Source organism: Rhincodon typus, chromosome 6 (genome assembly GCF_021869965.1).
Source record: "Rhincodon typus isolate 14 chromosome 6, sRhiTyp1.1, whole genome shotgun sequence".
Classification (NCBI taxonomy): domain Eukaryota; kingdom Metazoa; phylum Chordata; class Chondrichthyes; order Orectolobiformes; family Rhincodontidae; genus Rhincodon; species Rhincodon typus.
The window spans coordinates 35,636,342-35,649,752 of record NC_063337.1 but is presented as its reverse complement, the minus strand read 5'-3'; the positions used below and the strand labels follow the sequence as shown (position 1 = coordinate 35,649,752).

The 13,411-nt window shown below is 39.5% G+C and overlaps 1 protein-coding gene across 1 annotated transcript in view; it reads left to right on the top strand.

The window, feature by feature from the left end:
- The window catches only part of LOC109921455 (anoctamin-7-like), a 58,577-nt gene that overhangs the window by 44,234 nt on the left and 932 nt on the right, over positions 1-13,411 (top strand). Inside the window, exons 13-18 of the mRNA XM_048597864.1 lie at positions 1,199-1,308; positions 1,401-1,552; positions 5,991-6,168; positions 7,741-7,870; positions 9,817-9,950; positions 12,255-12,335. Of these exons, the coding sequence (XP_048453821.1) occupies positions 1,199-1,308; positions 1,401-1,552; positions 5,991-6,168; positions 7,741-7,870; positions 9,817-9,950; positions 12,255-12,335 (785 nt within the window). The remainder of the gene's footprint in view (positions 1-1,198; positions 1,309-1,400; positions 1,553-5,990; positions 6,169-7,740; positions 7,871-9,816; positions 9,951-12,254; positions 12,336-13,411) is intronic.

The following is a 13,411-nucleotide window of genomic DNA, read 5'->3' as shown; positions in this document are numbered from 1 at the left end:
ATTGAGAACACTTTTTTTTTTTCTTTTTAAATTTTAAATCTGACCTGCCTCATTGACTTGATTTAGAAACTTGTTTTATAATTATAGCTGAGAAAATACATGTTAGTTGAACTTTAAAGAAGCATGTTAGAAATGTACAAACAAGGAAATCTGGCTTCTAAAATTGACGCAGTGGTAGGAGGCAGAGAGTGAAGGTGGAAAGCTTTGTGTTGGTAGATGCTGGTGTCCAGTAACGTACTACAGGCATAAGTGCTGGGTCCCTTTTTTTTTATTGTTTTGGTTTTTTATATGCACATATGTACTTGTATACATTATATAAAAATATAGTTGTGTGTGATCTATATATTACACCCTATATATATGAGAATGGGGGGAATGATAAGTTAGTTTGAAGATGACGACATGATTGTCTCACTGTTTGACAGTGAGGGAAAAAAAGATTTTTGGGTTACAGAAGATGTGAAGAGGTTGGTCAGATGGACAGATCAGTGGCAAATATAACTTAACCCTGAAAAGTATGCATATCCAAAATTTTATGCACTTTGGAAGAAGTAATAAGATTGGGGAGTACTCAGTGAATGGCAGGACACTAGGAATTTCTGGGATCTTGGTGCTCGTTCACAATCCCTGAAGGCAACAGGGCAGGTTAATAGGGTGGTTAAAAATGACAGTATACTTGCCTTAATCAGTCATGGCGTAAATTATAAGAGCAGAACTTGTTTTATTGGGTTGTGGTGGAGCAGCGTGCCTGTCCGATCTCTGCACTGTAAGAAAGAGGTGATTGCCCTGAAGGGAATGTGGAGTTAATTCCTCCAGATGTGTGGGGTACAGCAATTTAGCTATGAAGAGAGGCTGAATAAGCTTAGGTTCTCCTCTTTAGAGCAGAGAAGGCCATTAAAGTCCATGGACCAGGAGCTGGAAAGTGGGAAGTGTAGATTTCATGTCGTCTTGTGCACCATATGACTGTAAGATTCTATGACTTTCTGTATCTTTTAAACAGATATGCCAAGTATTACAGCACTTATCCTTTTTACTGAGCCTATTGTTTTATTAGGAATATAAATTCTATTGACTGAGAGCCTTAGACTAGTGCTGTTAGTTCACCAAAAAGAGCTATTAAGCACTTACACTGTCTGTTCCTAATAGTGTTATTGATACCAGACAACACCAATTCTAACAAAACTGCTTTTTCCTGTAGAAAACCACAGGACTCAGACCAATTACAATGATGCCTTGATATTAAAGCTGTTTGCCTTCCACTTTGCCAATAGTTACGCTTCGCTGTTTTACATTGCATTTCTGAGAAGGGTAGGTAATGCAAGGTAGAACATTCATTTTCAAGTATTTGCGGGTTTTTTTTGACAAAACTATTACCTCTTGATATTTAAATCTATTTCTAGAGCAATCAGAAATTTTTTCAATTACTTGGACTGACTGATTTTGAAGATAATTGTGGGGTGCTGAACAATTGCATGTCAGAGCTTGGTGTTCAAGTTGTTATACTCATGATCTTCAAACTATTTCCAAAACTTGTGACGGATATTTTCATACCGTAAGTCTTTGCAATGTTGAACACTTGCTATGTTATTTAAGTGGAAATAAGAGTTCTATTTATGACATTCATATACTACACATGGGCATGTGCTACTTAAGGCTTGGGCTTGAGCTTGAGTGATGTGTGTCATTCATGTTAGGCAATGACCATCTCCAACCAGAGAAACTAACCATTCTGTTTGACACTGAGGTGGCACTACCATTGCTGAATCAACCCACTGAAGGTCACCATTGAAGTGGACCAGCCATATAAATACTGTGGCTGCAAGGATAAGTCAGAGGCTAGAGACTCTACAGCAAGTAACTCTCCACATGTTTCTGCCATCTACAACACCAGTCTAGTGAACTCTTTCTTCTCTCCCACTGCCCCAAAACCAAGTTAGTAGAAATCAATGGTTTGAAAGGGGCCATGACGAGTTGTTGCAATGTGTCGTGTAGATGGTAAACACAGCTACTGCTGTGTGTTAGAGATAGTAGGAACTGCAGATGCTAGAGAATCTGAGATAACAAGGTGTAGAGCTGGATGAACACAGCAGGCCAAGCAGCATCAGAGGAGCAGAAAAAGTTTCTGAAGAAGGGTCTAGGCTTGAAACGTCAGCTTTCCTGCTCCTCTGATGCTGCTTGGCCTGCTGTATTCATCCAGCCCTACGCCTTGTCATCTACTGCTGTGTATTAGTGTTTTTAAATGGAATGAATGTTTAGAGTGGTGAGTGGGGCTCCAATCAGGCAGGGTTCTTTATCCTCACTAGTATTGAGTGACTGGAGTAATGTTGGCACTGCACTCCCAGGCATGTGGAAAATATTCCATCTCTCAGTTCTGGCTTCTGCTTTGCAGACGATGGTAGACAAGCTGTGAGAAGTAAAGAGATTCTGGCTGTTCCAGTTCAGTTTCTGGTCATTTGTTAGTTATAGTTGATAATGGGGAATTCAAAATGATAATGCCATTGAATGTTAAGTACAGATGGTATGGCTTATCCTTGTAAGAGATGGTCATTATTTTGGTATTTGTGTGGTGCACATGTTTCTTGCCGTTCAGTGACCCAGGTCTAGAAGTTTGGGTCTTACTGCACGTGTTAGAGGTCTACAGCATGGAAACCGGCCCTTCAGCCCAACTTGCCCATGCTGCCTAGTTTTATCAATTAAACTAGTCCCATTAGCCTGCATTTGCTCAACATCCCTCCATACCTATCATCCATGTACCTGTCTAAATGTTTGTTTCTTAGATGATAAAATTGTACCTGCTTCCACCATTGTCTGGCAGCCCGTTCCAGACATACACCACTGTCTGTGGGTGGGGTGGGGAGGAATTGTCGGTCTGGATCTTTTTGTATCTCTCCTCCCTCACTTTTAAACCTAAAGCCCCTTAGTTTTAGACTCCCTCCCTTCTTTCTCACTATCTACCTTTACTTATACACCTCATAATTTTAATAGACCTCTAAGGTCACCCCTCAGTCTCCTCCACTCCATATGGAATTGGACTGCTCCAGTTTTTGAGGAATTGAACATCAAGGTATCCATTACATACTTTCTGACCTTTTTTTTTAATGTTGGAGGGAAGGTCATTGAAGTTGAAAATGGTTGAGCCTATGCCACAACCCTAACAGATGTTCAGGGTAATTTATGGTGCAGCAGTAGTGCCACTACCTCTGAACCAAAAAGCTGGGTTCAAGTCCTACCTGCTTGAGGTGTGTAATAACATCCTGAACAGGTATATTTAAAGATATCTATCTACCATGAGGAACTCCCTGCAGAGATGTCCTGGACGTGAGTTGACTGACCTCCAATAACTGCAACCATTGTCTCGTGTGTGGTTCCCCTCCCCCACATTGCTGGTGTCTGCAGGTTTACTGGAGCCACTGGATGTGACATGAAATCAAACGCTGCCTTGATATCAAAGACGGTCACATTCCTTTCACCTCTGCACCTCCTTATCCAATAGCATTGTGTGCCTAAATGCATGGAATGCAGTGATTCAAGAAGCCCAGCAATACCTTATCAAATTGACTGACTGTGCAAGAAGCACAGGCTGATGGGTATTTTTGTGACTGGAACTTTTTTCCTAATGAGGTTCTGCAGAGTGCAATATTAAATTTTTGTGCTTCTGATCAATGATTCAGACTTGACCATGCCCCCACTCTAGAACTCACAGACAATACAAAAAATGATCAGTGTGACTGGTGAGAAAGAAAACTATCTTGTCATAGAGCTGTACAGCATGGAAACGGACCTTTTTGGTCCAACTTGTCCATGCCAATCAAATATTCTAAATTAATCTAGTGGCCCACATCCCTCTACATCCATCCAGATGCCTTTTAAATGTTACTGTACCAACCTCCACCACTTCCTCTGGCAGCTCATTCCATACATGTACCACCCTCTGCGTGAAATAATTGCCCCTTCGGTTTTTTTTTTAAATCTTTCTTCTCTCCCCTTTAAACCTATACCCTCTAGTTTTGGACTCCCCCAGCCTGGAGAAAAGATCTTGACTATGCACCCTACCCATGCTCCTCATGATTTTATAAACCTCAAGTTCACCCCCTCTTCCTCTGGCACTACAGAGAAAATAGCCCTAGCCTATTCAGCCTCTCCCTCCAACCCTGTAACATCCTTGTAAATCTTTTCCAAACCCTTTCAAGTTTCACATCCTTCCTATAGCAAGGAGACTAGAAGTGCACGCAGTATTCTAAAAGTGGCCTAACCAATGTTCTGTACAGCCACAACATGACCTCCCAACTCCTATACTCAATGCACTGACCAATAAAGGCAAACATACCGAACACTGCCTTCACTACCCTATCTAGCTGGGACTTTACTTTCAAGGAACTACAAACCTGCACTGCAAGGTTTTTTTCTTGGTTTTTTTTTGCAACACTCCCTAGGACTGTACCATATAAGTCCAACCCTGATTTTGCCTTTCCAAAATGCACTGCCTCCCATTTATCTAAATTAAACTCCATTCGTCACTTGTCAGTCCATTGGCAACAAAGACTCTCAACCCTCAAATGTTTCCTCATCTGTTTTCAATGCGCACTCACTTATTTTTAAACTCTGATCCCCACTATCAACTGAGGAAAATGTCAATGAACTATACTGTGATTAGGAAATGGGCAAATGGAATTCAATGGACAGAAGTGAACTGCTGTGTTTGGGGAGGAAGAATAAGGCAGAGAAATAGTGGCCCAGACTGCACAGGGGAGGAGTTGATAGCAAACTGATGCAAGAAGATTAGTATTTGCTGAGTATGTCCACCATTTTCTGCTTTTATTCAGATTTCCTGAACCTGAAGTATTTTTGCTTTTGAAGGCTGAAAGCTATTTATAATTTATTTCCTGTGCACTATTTTATATCAGTGAGAAATCTTTGCTTCAATCCAGAAAAGCAGCAAACCATGTTGACTAAAAGCAACGTGCCCAACAACATAATTTCACATGTATCTTTTTGAATATTATATAAATCAGTTGATGGTTTGAGGAAAAGTGATCAATATAAAGTGTTTTTTTATATATAATTGCACTGCATACCCTCCAACCCAACATCTTGCATTTTAAAAAGTACTCTGCTTTTCTGGATGATTAATGGATTTTTTTTTTGTTTTAAATTCACATAAGTCTGAGATTGTAGACATGCTCGCTGAGCTGGTCGGTTTGGTTGCAAACATTTTGTCACCCTGCTAGGTAACATCGTCAGCGCGCCTCCAGTGAAGTGCCGGTGTTCTGTCCCACTTGTTATTTATATCCCTTGGTTTGCAGGGATGGCTGGTATTACTTCCACTTAGAATACCAGGCCTCTGGGAATTTCCTGGCAAATCTGTTTTGGCTTGTGCAATTATGGATGTGTTGTCCCAGTCGGATTTGTCCCTTTTTTTTTTTTTTTTTTTTTTTTTTGTCCATGTGTAGTGAGACAAATGAAAATTGGACAACAAAGGACACTAATTTAACTGGGACAATACATCCATAATTGCACAAGCCAAACAGAGACACATAAAGGAATTCCTGGAGGTCTGGTATTCCAACCAGAACTCTATCAACAAATGCATTGAATTAAACCCTGTGTACCAACCTCTGAGAAACAAAATCGGAAGTCACACCAACCACCCCAGCAAACAGGCATACTAATAAGTGGGACAGAACACCGACACCTCACCTGGATGCTCACTGACTATGATACCTAGCAGGGCGATGAAACATTTGCAACCAAACCCACTGATTCGGTGAGCATGTCTACAACTTCATCCACAATCCATGCTATGAATCCTGTCAAACTTCAAATAAGTCTCTTGTAGTCTGCTGTGGAAAGGGCTGAGCACCCAAATGAATACGAAATACTTTCACAGTTCTTGATCTAATTGGATCACAATCAGAAATTACACACACAAACAAAGCTGTAAAGTATGAATATTGTATTTGCACCTTTTTCATTCTTGATGTCTCTTGCAGATGGTTGCGGAAATCTAAAAACAGAATCTACAGCAAGTTAAAAGTGACGTTATCTGCACAAAATAGTTCACAATTAACAGTGGATGATTGTATTATAAAAGAATCCATGAAACCAGACCTTGGAGATTTCACACTGGAGGAATACACAGAGAAGATCATACAGTATGGTTACCAAATGGTACAGTTGAATATTTTAATATGGAGACTAGAAAAAATAGCTTTTTGAAATCTGAAGTTTAAATAATTGCATACTGACAGATTTTTGGATTATGGATTAGGAAACCCATGTATCTGCTCTCCACCCTATCTATTCTTGCTCTTCACCACCTCTGCTCTTTTCCAAATAATAATTTTAGAAAATCAATTGAATTTAAATTCTTGGATTAATTATTTGGAATATCTTTTCCAGCTTCTAATTGAGTGGCATTGAATCATCCCAAGAAAATTCTAATATTGTACATGTTCACAATTTTCAACTAAATTGTAGCTCCAAGTAACACAATCAATTCTAAAAGCCCTATTCCTGGATGGGACAAGGTTTAAAAGATACTGATGACTACTTTGGTAAATCATCATCACCTTTGTGGGAAAATAAATTTTTTTCACTCTCTCTAGTATTTCAAATACAGATGGTTAAAATATCAGATGAAGAAGCATGTTAAATGATTTGTGGGTTGCACTATGTAGGAGTACATTTCTATGAAGGTCAGTTTGCAGAGGGCATCTATCATTTCAATTTTTTTTTTAAATGCACTTAGTTTGACCCAGCAGCAATGAAGGAATGGAAATATATTTGAGTCCAGATGTTGCATAGCTTGGTAGGGCAAGGGATCTTGATTTGATGCTGTGCCTTTGCATCTGCTGCCCTCACCTATTTAGGTAGTAGAAGTTGCAGGAAAGTGCTGTGCTGTCGCCTTGATAAGTTGCTGCAGTAAATCTGTCGATGGTATACACGGACTCTGTATGTTGCTAGAATGATGGAATGAATCTTTGTGGTGAATGGCATGTGGTTAAGCAGGTAACCATGGATGGTATTGAGCTTGAGTGCTATGTGAGCTGCGCTCCTCCAGTAACGTGTATCATTCTCACTTACTCCAAAATTGTACCTTTTTGTAAATGCTGGAAGACATTGGAGTGTCATGCAATTCCTGGATTAAGAGTATAATGATAACCATAGGAGCATGTCGATTCGTTGGAAAAACCAATCTCATTCAGTTTCCTTCCCTGAAAGGCATTAGTCATCCTTATCTGATCTGGCCTACATGTGACTTCAGACTTTCAGTTGACACTTAAATGCCCTCTGGGTAATTAGGGATAGGCAATAAATATTGGCCTAGCCAGTGATGCCTGCATCCCATGAATTTTTTTTAAAAAAAACTCTTCCTACAGAATTCCCAGCCACTTATCTGCTCTTGTAGTCAAGTATTTATAGGGTTGATTCTGTGATTCATTTGAAACCTAATCGTTGGTGATTCCCAAAATTTTGACCGTGGCGAATTTGATGATGGTAAAACCCTTGAACGTCAAGAGTGCTTAAAAATTGTCTTGTTGGAGATGGTCACTGCTTGATATGTATGGTGCAGATATTTCTGCAGATACTTATTTGGACATATTTACTACTTTTCAGTTTTGAGCACTTACTTTAAGCATGAAAAGACACTTTTTACAATTTAAGGAATTATCTATATTTAACATAGACATTCATTTGAAAGTATTATTGATTTTGACCAGTTCCAAATTTTGTTTCCAGCTTTTTTCCGTCTCCTTTCCTCTGGCACCACTTCTTTTCTTCATAACCATTCTGTGTGATATACGTGTTGATGCCAAGCGACTGTTATGGATGTATAAACGCCCCATTGCTTTCATGGCTCAAAACATCGGTAGGATATTGTATGAATGACTTGTATCAGGATTTGTTTAACTGAAAATGTTACATTGACTGACTCAACCCAAATGCATGTGAAGTAATTAAGCATTGTTTCCTAATTCTCATTCTGTGACCATGGAGAAAAGAAAATGATGGTATGATATCAATCCACTCTTCTAATCTTGAGATAATCTTGATTTATCAAACTAAAGATCTTAATCTCGTTTTGCGTGGAACTGTGACACTGTTTCGTTCAAAAAAACATCTTGGGTGAGGTAAGACCTCTTGGATAATGCAGTGAATGAGGAGTCAAGCTTTTTAAATTTGAAGATTATTGACTGTGACTGTGTTGCATTGCTTCCTGGATTCTTGATTTGTAAAGGGGTTCAATTTGTGAAAATAGTCATTAATTGATCAGTTACTTTGATTCAATTGCATATTCACTTCAGTCAGATTGTGTTCCCAATCCCACTTCAGAAGCCAGACTGAGACTGTTAGTATAGCATTCCTTCAATAGTGTACTCTTGGATATTTTTGCTTTTCTAATAGACTTCAAGCCTGTCTGCCACTTTTTAAAAGGAATCTATAGGATAGTACTGTTCTCAATCAACAATGAAAAAGGCTAAAAATGAAGAACTGAAGATGTTGGCAATCTGAGCTTTTAAAAAAAAAAGTGCTGGAGAAACTCGGCAGGTCTGACGGCAATATCTGTGAGAAACAAAAGATGTGGCCCTTTTATTGGACTTTATTTTTCACTCCACAGAAGCTGCCACTCCTGAGTTGCTCCACTTTCTGATTCGGTAATAAAACCACTTAACTGCACATTAATTTGTTTGCTGCATACAGGTCCTTGTTACTGAATTGACAGAAGTAACTTGTGATATTCTGAAGATGTGAAATCATTGACAATTCGGTCAAAAAAAAATTCACTGTCTAACAATGGCTGCCATTTAAAATTTGTCAAATTGTGAGCTGTTGCTAGTCCCTTTTAAACTGGGCCATTAACAAGGAAGTCAAAACAAAATTAAATTATTCTTGATATCAGGTGATACTGTGATCATGACATTCTGCATGCAACTTTGCTTGAATATGAACACAGGACCAAATGACATTTCTCAAGCAAATCTTTACACTACACTTCTCTCAATCTCTGAAATAATTCTTAACGAGATTTGAAGAAATCTCCGACCTCATCCCAAGACCAGCCCGTCTCGACACACACCTCCTTGACCTGTCCATCTTTTCTCCCACCTATCTGCTCCCTTATCACTGACCAACCCCCACCCTCACTTCCTATCTACTAGCCTCATCCCCACCTCCTTTGACCTGTCCACCTTCCCTCCTACCTACCTGCCCCTCCCTCCTCACTGACCACCCCCCATCCCAACTCCCTACTTACACTCTGCCTTTACTGGCTTCAGCCCTGCCTCCTCAACCTGTCCGTCTTTTCTCTCCACCTATCTGCTCCTCTATCCACCTTCTATCTTTGCCTCCCCCTCTCTCTCTATTGCAGAACCCCCTTCCCCTCCCCCACTTCTGAAGAAGTGTCCAGACCTGAAATGTCAGCTTTCTTGCTCCTCTGCTGCCTGGCCTGCTGTGTTGATCCAGCTCCATACCTTGTTATCTCGGACTCCAGAATAGGCAGTTCCTACTATCTTTCTTGAATAAATCTAGTTGTGCCTCAATTGTAAATTGAGATGAAAGGCAAGAATTTTAGATGATCAGGTAGTATTGAAGCTTTGTTAAAAATCTGTCTAGAGGTACAAAAATGGCATCTTGCTATACTTTAAAAATGTTTTAATAGCTCATTTGGGCTAACTTTCAGAAAATAAATTGCCAATCTAGTATGACTGTCTAGCATACATTTGTCGTAGATTCTCATTATTAGCTGTTTACTTGTTTATAAATTGCATGTATTTGAAGTAATGGAAAATGTCTATCCCACTCTTTTTTTTTCAGGTCAGTGGTTGACAATATTAGATCTGATCAATGGAGTAGCAGTGGTGACCAATGCCTGCGTGATTGCTTTCAATACAGATTTTGGGAGGGAGAGGCCCTTTCATGAACAATTGATCATCCTCATTGTAATTGAGGTACAACTTTATGATCAAATCTCACTTAGAAAGATTTGAATTTTTCAACAATATTCAATTCTATTTTGCTGGATTTGCGTAACTTTACATTTCTTGATATTGCTATTTAACGAAAGAGGAAAGGATGAGTTTGAGAGTTTTGATCTTTGTTATTCTCCGTGCAAAGCTTTGGGAAATCTACAAAGTCAAGAATGGACCTTTCTCTCAGTCACTGTACTTTTTAATGCGACTTTGTATCGTGTGAGCTGGGTTGAAGAAAAGGTCTAGTTCACAAACAATACATTTGCTATATAATTTTGCTTCACGTTTGGGGGTTTTTCATGAGCCATCCAAGAGTGAGGATCTGCTTCCTACTTCTGTGTACTTTTGTTTAGTCCTCCTAGAGCACACCATTGTAGTTCTTTAAATTCTTGCCTAATTCAGCCAGAGTGAAGTGGGATCTCTGTAGGCAGCAGGCTCTGACCACAAGACCATAATACATCCGTGCAGAAATGGGCCATTCAGCCCATCAACTGTTTACCATTCAATGAGATCATGGTTGATCTAATAATCCTTCACTTCGCACTGCTGTCTTTGTCCCATAACCCTTGATTCCCTTACTGATTAAAAATCTGTCTCCACCTTGAATATGCACAATGACCCAGTCTCAACAGCCCTCCTGTGGCACAGAATTCCATAGATTTGCTATCCTACTGAGTAGAAATTCTTCTCGTCACCTTAAATTGTGATCTCTTATTCTGATATTTCCTCTGGTCTTACACTCTCCAACAAAAAGAAATAACCCCTCCATCTAGTCAAGTCCCTGAAGAATCTTGTTCCTTTCAATAAGGTTGCCTTTCATTGTTCTAAACTGCTGCAAGTACTGATCCAGCCTACTCAACATCTCCTCATAAGGCAGTCCCTTTGTACCTGGTTTCAGTCTGTTGAACCTGTTCTGAACTGCCTCCAATGCCAGTATTGCCTTCCTCATTAGGGGCCCAACACTGTTCACAGTATCATGGTCTGGATAGTATCTTTTTGTGTAGGTTTAGCATAACATCCCTAATTCACTCTCTTTCCTATGAAATAAAGGTCAAAATTCCATCTGTCTTCCTTATTACCCACTAAACTTGGATGCTAGATTTTTGTGATTCATTGATGAGGACTCCCAAATCCTTCTATTCTGTGTAGCTTTCTGCAGTCTTCCTCTATTTTAAATAATCTCCACTCCCCGCCAAAATTAATAACCTCATTTCCCCATATTGATCTAAGTTTCGCCCACTAGATTAACCTGTCTATATTCCTCATGCAGACTGTCCTCATTACTTGCCTTCCTGCCTACTTGTCATCTACATATTTTGGCTACAATGCATTTGCTTTCTGCATTAAAGTCACTTTATAATGTAAATAAATGGTCCCAGCACTGATACGTGTGGCACACCTCCAATTACAGGTATGCAAGGTTGACAATGCACCAAGCATGAATCCATTTTGTTAAACCTGGTTTTAAAGCTCAAAAATAAAAAGGAAAGTGTGCAACAAGCACAGAATTTTCCAAGGAGCAAATTGCAGATGCTGAAATCTGTAGTGAAAACAAAAATGCTGGAAATCAGTGGGTGAGACAGCAAGCTAATGTTTCGAGGCTAAAATGACTCTTCTTCTAAGATTCCTTTTCAATATTTGGAGAAAGTGGGTACTTCTGTCCCTAATTTCAAGACCTTTTAATGGTTGGGACTAGAGTTCTCAGAACACATGTGCATGCGTGCACACACACACCATTGTCCTGGCTAAGGGTATTCAGTTGGGACTTTTCTGATGAAGGGTCCAGGCCCGAAACGTCAGCCTTTCTGCTCCTCTGATGCTGCTTGGCCTGCTGTGTTCATCCAGCTCTACACCTTGTTGTCTTGGATTCTCCAGCATCTGCAGTTCCTACTATCCCTTGCATTCAGTGGTGTTGGGAGGGATGGTGATCCATATGTTGAAACCTTACAGCACTCAATTAGAGCATTCATGTACTTTTTTCCAAGAAACCACTTCAAGTTTACCTGAACTTTATAAAATAAAGGATGTAAGTTACGTGAAACCTATAACTGAAATGAGCTACACAACATTTAATGCTGGTTGCTTGTTCACTGGAAACAAATGTGTTGTGTTGTCTCTGATTTGGATCAAGTTCTGGAATTCTGTCGTTCCTCTTCAAGAATATCCTTAAGCTTGGTGCTGTCTCACTGTTTTGCAATCTTGTTTTTCATTCTCAACAATTTCTGCAATAAAGGTGCTGCATAAACATGTACAATGTAACCAGGAGGAAAATATTTCTTTTAGCATATAGTGTTTGTGGTGAAGTTTCTGCTGTCGACTATCATACCAGATGTTCCTCAACGTATACTCCTGGCAATGAGGAAGGTAAGTCTCTTTAATATACGACACCATATTGTGTCATTATCCTAACAAGGAACTGATTTTCTTTTCTTTAGAATTTGATGTTTAGTTGTCCACCATGCTAGTTAAGTATTTTTGGAGTTACAAACATATATGCACATACTTGGTAGTATTGATCGATTGGTACATTTTATCACAAATGAGAACTGATATTTCTCTGCATTCCATTGACCATGATACTTCCAATTAAACATAAAAATGATAATGGTCTGGATCTTCTGGTCTCTAGATAGTTGGTCAGAAACCAGATGTAACCTGAAAGATGCATCAGGACCTCCCAAGAGTACATAGGAAGTTCAAACTTGCAATAAGCAAAATCCTGTTGGCTTTAGCCCTCTGATAGTCTCCAACTGTGAATCAGAGACTTTGGTGGGTTTTCACTGCCTTAGCTGTTAGCTGAGGAAAGGTAGGAGGGATTAAAATCTACTCTAACTCCTGGCTAACTACAAAATTGAATACCAGACCTTCTACCACTCCTTCTAAGAAAGAAAACTCCCATTTCTCCTACCTACCTGACCCACCCTACCTCTTACTAAAAGCAAAATACTGAAAATGCCAGAAATCTTAAAAAATAATGCTGGAGAAACTCCAGATTTCTAACAGCAACTGGAGAGAGATAAAGTTGACCTTCCAATATGATTCTTCTAAATTCTGAGGAAGAGTCTATATCCAACTCAAACATTTACACTGCTTATCTCTCCACAGATGATGCCAGACCTTCTGAATTTCTCCAGGATTTTCTGTTTGTATCAACTTACCTCCTCACCCCAACCAGTCACTCCTTGACCAATCACCTATACTCTCTTAGCCAATTATCTTACATACTTACCTTCTCCCAATACCTGTTAAGAGGCTTTGAGATGTTTTAAATGGTTTATACATATTGGACCATGATACCTATTACCATAAAGGGCTTGTAAGTTCTACAAAGGTTCACTGTTGATGCCTCTTGGTTGGATTGTTGCACTGCAACTGTTGAGGTTAATCCAGAGTTGTGTCTGTGTGTCTGTGTGTCTGTGTGTCTGTGTGTCTGTGTGTCT